At 40.3% G+C, this 6,000-nt stretch overlaps 1 protein-coding gene across 2 annotated transcripts in view; it reads right to left on the minus strand.

Annotated features, from left to right (window-relative positions):
- LOC139161652 (pre-B-cell leukemia transcription factor 3-like) overlaps positions 1-4,475 on the minus strand; it is a 70,379-nt gene extending 65,904 nt beyond the window's left edge. The window contains exon 1 of one of the 2 annotated variants that reach the window (XM_070741074.1): positions 4,298-4,475. Coding sequence is in view for 1 of the 2 variants with exons in the window: in XM_070741073.1 (XP_070597174.1) it covers positions 3,314-3,507 (194 nt within the window). In the remaining variant the exon portion in view is untranslated. Of the gene's footprint in view, positions 1-3,313; positions 4,136-4,297 lie in introns of those variants that run through there. The other variant, XM_070741073.1, reaches the window with a different exon arrangement.
- Between the last annotated feature and the right edge of the window lie 1,525 nt (positions 4,476-6,000).

Raw genomic sequence — 6,000 nt, forward strand, 5'->3', positions numbered from 1 at the left:
AATTAATATTGTTTACTGCGAGCATTTCATACATCAGATCCAGACTAAATTATTTTGTTTTAAAAGTCAGAAATCTAATGACAAAAACAGAATAGAGTTCTGCATCCTGTATTATATGTATTAAATCCTCAGCCAGAAAAATGGATTCAAGACATAGACAATTATACAACTGACTGTACATGGTACTGTCCAATGAAAATGCTCCTCTAAAAGGAGCCATTACAAGATAGAAAATATTGCTATGGTTTAACAATATGCTCATTTTGTAAGGAATGTATGAGGTTGGTATTCCTGACAAACTGCAAGTGGACAAATGATAAAGCAAAAAAAAAAAAAGACTCTTTACATATTTATTGGGAGGACGAAAAGGAAAAAAACCCTCCAAGGTTGTTTATTCATTCATTCATTCATTTAATTTGTATGGCTGCCCAACTCAGACAAATTACTCTGGATGATGAACAATCATAAAAACAATTATAGTACAAAAATAAATAGTATATGGCAACCAAGAAAAATTATCCTCAAAGATGTCAGCATAACCCAGAAACAGGGTATTTCATACACACAGGCCCTAGACCTAGGCACATAACCAGGTTTCAAGGGCTTAAGAAAGACCAATAAGATCCGTGTCATCCTAATCTCTGAAGGGAGAATAGTTCAGAGAGCAAGGACTACCACAGAGGATGCATGTTTTCTGGTATCCGCCAGGTGATATTTCTTGACTGACCATTCCCGAAATAAGTCCAACCTACCAAATCAATTTGGATGGATAAAAACAACTGGGAGAAGATGGGCCCTCAGTCCCAACCATAAAGGGCTTTAAGGGTGACAACCAACATCTTGAATTGCACCTAGAAACACACTGGCAACCAGTGCAGTTCATGCAGCAATGGTATTAACTTGTGTTGATTATCCAAAATCATTTACTATACTACCTGTGCAGCTGCATTTTGCATTAGTTGAAGCTTCCAAATGCTTTTCAAGGGCAGCCTCATAGAGAATATATTGCAGTAGTCCAGATGAGAGGACAGGATGGCCTGAATGACTGTGAGCAATTTTCACAGCTAAAGTAACTGCAAAGTTTGCACATGTTAAATCATGTATTATATGGTTCCCTCATCTTGCAACTACTCAAATTTACAATCCCATCATTCAAAGTGCTTTAGGCAACTCTATAGTTGAGTATCTAACTGAGCTAAACAACCACTTTCATTGAAATACAAAGCAGTTCATTAATGTATCTAGCCTAAAACTAGTGATAGTCACAGGCAATCTTTGCACAAAGATATTTTATGCAGTTATTTGGAGATGTTACAGGGTGAACTAAAGAATGTCTAAATACATAACAATTAAGAATAATGCCAAGCAACCAGGTAGAAAATATGTTGCTTTTAGTCTCAAAATTAGCATATGTAGGTAAGTTAATTAAAATATTTAGGAATAGTAATATTATAATCTATTTAGTTCCACAAACTATTAGTGAATCAATTTATATGACATAGCTTTTTAATCACAACATAATGCCAGTCTTTTCTGGTTCAGCTAAACTAGTTACTTAAATTTAAAAAACAAAGCAAAAGTCTTACACGCTCATTCTTTACTTTCATCTTTGAAACTGTAACCTTAACTGAAAAATAAAATTATATACTGAATTTAAACTCATTATACATGGAAATAAATTCTACCAAAGTAGATACAGCTAATAATATTTAGACTTAACGCTTCAAAGGACAAACCGTATTCAAATAAGAAAAGATAATTATCTGTTTTACTTGTTTTGTACTGTCAATGATATATAACACTAACTTAAAAAAAGTTTCCTCAAGACATGACCATTCAACAAGTTGATCAATGTGACAGCTACATGTTTTCAGTCTGGCCACAATACAGTATATGTAATTGTGTAGCCATCCTTCCTTCACAATTTTCCTGAAGGCATAGAAAACCAAACTGAATTGCCTTTGAAGCTATGTCAGATCCTATAGCAGAAAGAAATGAGGCAAATCCTTAAATAATCATCTTTATTATCTTTATAAGAAGCAATCTGTATGGCTGTTTTTATTGTATTTCAAATGTTCAGCTCAGTCTTCAGATTAACTTGCCTTTCCATTACTTCCCTAATTTCTTGCAGATTTATTGTTGGTCATCACATTACTTTATTAGTAGCTATTGTTATTTATTATTTTGTATGGCATAGAAAAATGCTGCATAGTGCTCATATGTTGTATATTTTGAAACAAATTTTGTATGTTGTTTCTGTGGATTCCATGCATTATACTGCAGTTTATTAATAGTGCATAACTGTGACTGCCTCAAATCTACTGATCATGCTGACAAGAAAACATTATCCTGCCACAATTTTCCTCTCACTATCATAAACCACAGTATTCTAATATTTCTGCATAAAAATGAGATTAGACAATTACTCTTTTCATTTTCAGCAGAAACCTTTCCCAAATAAAGAGTATACATGCCTGATTTTTTTTCTCTTGAGCTCATTGATCAAACCCCATGCCTAATTCACAATTGGCATAACCACAATTGGCTGAAGTTCTTTATGCTAAGCCATAAATCTTGTTTTCAAACCATAATAAGAGTTCTCACAGTAAGCCACCCTGCCGTTTGTTTTTAGCAGACGGTTTCATAAACAACAGTCTGATATTATAAAAGCCCATTGGGATTACAGAAGCCTTTTTTTACCATGGAAGACACCAAATCTGAATAACTGTCACCAAATTGGACTAAATCGATATTCTAAGACTCGGGACTAAATCTCTTTTTGCATTCCCCATTTTAAAGTGCTGCACACGATCCACATTTGTGAAAGATGCCTAAACCGAGTTCGGTGAGGTTTAGGCATCTCAAGCCTACCCAGTGTAAATCACAAGACCACCACCGTCCAGAGCCAGGTACTATTGGTTTAAACCGTCCAATGCTTCTCGAGCTTTTGTCTCCCTCTTTCTTCCACCGAACCTAAAGTTTCAGATGTGCCCAGTTCCCGTTTGCTCTGACCCTGCCGGCCTACCAAACCAGCCTCAAATTTCTACAAATTCTAACATTCACATATCGCAGCAGATATCGTGATCTTCGAAGATCCAAACATTCCTCGCTACTCATAAGCCTCTAAGCTCAACTGTCGCAGGCCAGAAAAGCGTGTTACTTCAAACTAAAAGGGCACGCGGGGGGGGGGGGGAGAGAAACCGCTTTCACCCCCACACGTAGGCAATCTCGTTTCAGGATCTTCTCTTCCCCGCCCTGCCCCGCCCACTCCCGTGCCCGGAGCCAGAACGCATCTTCTTCAGGTATTTCTCACCTGGCCTGTGCTTCATCCAGGCTCTGGTCGGTGATGGCCATAATCTGCTGCAAGATGTCACCCGTGTCCTGAAGTCCGGGGGCTGCCTGGGGCTGGGGTGGGCCTGGAGGCGCTTGAAGTCTGTGGGGCGAGGGATCTCCGGCGGCCCCAGGAGGAGGAGCGAGACCCGCCAGCAGCCGGGATGCTTCTTCCATGGCCGAGGCGGGGGAGGGGGGGAAATAAGGGCAACAGAGGGAGGGAGCCGCCTCGGGCGCGGCGGGAGTAGGACTCCGGGAGCCGCTCGAGCCCCTCCGTCTCTCCCTCCCCCCCTCTTCCTCAACGTATACACATAAATATATATACACACACACTCACATACACACGACTGACATAGAACAGGCCCCACGGCTCCTCACTCGCGCCCGCTCCGCCCCCGGCCCCCGCCGCGCGACGGGGCTCCGCCTTCTCAACTGTCGCCTGGCGCAGCGGCCCAGCTCCTGGAGCTGCCCGCCCCCTTCCGGGACAAAGCCAGTCTCTCGGCGGCTTCTACACAATTGCCGCCTCCGGCAAAAAAAAAAAGAAAAAAAGAGGGCGGGCCTAAGAGCAGTTAACTCCCAGCTCGAGTCGAGGCCAAACCCCCCACCCCACCCCGAGCGCGCGTGCCCACCCACCGTCCTGCCTGCCTCCTTTAAGCTGCGTCCCGCTTTGAAAGCGAGAAAGGAGGGGGAGGGAAGGGGGGAGGCAGCGGCCGTTGTGCGGCGTTCTCAGCCTCAACCGTCACAATTCCACTCTCCCCCCCCGTCCGCCCACCCAGCCAGGTTCCAAAGTTGAGCCTTTTCCACCTCCGCGCGTTTAAGAATTTAATATTTTTGTCTGGGTTTACAGTTTCTACTCCCTAATGACTTTTAGTCACCGGACGCCAAAGCTTAGTGCCTCGGCGTCACCTCGGAGAGAATGAAACGGTTTCCCAACCGCTGCTTCTCGCGTCACGGCCAGCATTGTTACCTCAAGGGCTGACCCTTGACTTCGCATGGCTTCGGCTGGAGCTATACCCCCTCAAGGAAAGAGTCGCTTCCCGGCTGCTCCTTAGTAACACGCTCGGCTCAGGCCGCGGACTAGACTTTTTTTTTTCCTCCGACCCGGTTTCATCTCTCAAGCGGGTTTTCCACTCACTGCCTTTCGAGAGCAGCTCAGCGATTCACCTTGGTAAAATAACAACAAATGAACGTTACGTAATTTAAAAACTCGGGAGAAAAGTGGAGGGTAAAATGGAAAGGGGAAGAGTAAAACACAAATTCCAAAACCAAGCGTCGTGGGTTTTTTTTAAATATAACAAACACGCAAACTTGTAGGTAAAGACTCACTCTTAAAAGAAGCCCTAGACGTATTTTAAATATATAAATCAACGGAATCATTAAGATGAAGCTTGAAAAACACTGGCATCAACGATAGCAATTTTTTTTAGAAACACTAATATGGGGTCATTGTTCATAACCAACTATCTGCTTGATCCTAAAATAGGGTTTGGTACATTGAACAAGTTATTAAACTGATGCCAATTAACCTAAAACACGTGGAGAGGTTTGGGCAGCATCTTATGCTTAAGCTCTGAACTAAATGTTCTTACAATTCTGAATACAGACCTTTTTATGAGTGCAGTATGTACTATTGTACTACTAGGCAGTCCATAAAGTGATTATCTATGATAAATCTATTACTTTCGTACATACAACTAGACAAATATTAGAAAAAAAGTTACAGAATGGAAATAGATCTGGCACATTAGCATAGTAATTATTTGCTTATACAGTATAGTAATGTTTTCAGCTTTAATGGTAAAGAGTCACTTGAGCCTATAGTGTTTTTTCTTTGACAACAATGTGATATTGAGTTATTTTCTTTCAGGATTTTTAAAACTCTTTTAATATGATTTTTTCCCTTTTGTTAAAAGTCTTGGTACATTGTACAGTATTTCAATTCATTGAAGTTTATATGACCACTCAAGAGTATAGTACTGATATTTTATTATTTAAATAAAATACTGAAAATACAAGGGGAGAAAAAATAAGGCATTCTATCAAAATTAGTTACAATATAGGATATCAATATTTCAAGCATAATAACATTATTTAGGTTTTTTATTTAAAGTTAAATGAAATTCAGCTTCTCAGTAAAGCCAAAAATCCTGCTGTTTCCTGGTGGTTTTTCCTAGAAGTTAATTAGAACTAACTTTTGTTTAGCTTTTTCAAGGCTAGCCTGGTGTTGTTACCTTCTCAAATTGTATTTCTATTATATATTATACTACTGCTAATGACAGTTGTTAATGTAGTACTGTATAGTGGTCAAATTTCTGGACAAAGATTAGCTATGGAATTGTGACTTTTGGCCTGTTATTATCTTTGAGACCAGTCTATGTCATTAACAGGCCTGCAGCAAACTTCAAATTAGGGACCATAGGAAGGACATACTAAAGAAAAGAAATCCTTCTGGACACCACCACATTTAAAGGAACAAGAAAATTGCAGGCAGTAGGGGACTTCAGTCTCATTCCTGCCTGCATCCTGTTCTCACAGGGTAGTTATTGGAGTAAAATTAGAGGAGGAAGTATACTGTTCAAAAAAATAAAGGGAACACTCAAATAACACATCTTAGAGCTGAATGAATGAAATATTCTCATTGAATACAGTGGTACCTCAAGAACTTAATTC

The sequence above is a fragment of the Erythrolamprus reginae genome, chromosome 2, assembly GCF_031021105.1.
Source record: "Erythrolamprus reginae isolate rEryReg1 chromosome 2, rEryReg1.hap1, whole genome shotgun sequence".
Classification (NCBI taxonomy): Eukaryota; Metazoa; Chordata; class Lepidosauria; order Squamata; family Dipsadidae; genus Erythrolamprus; species Erythrolamprus reginae.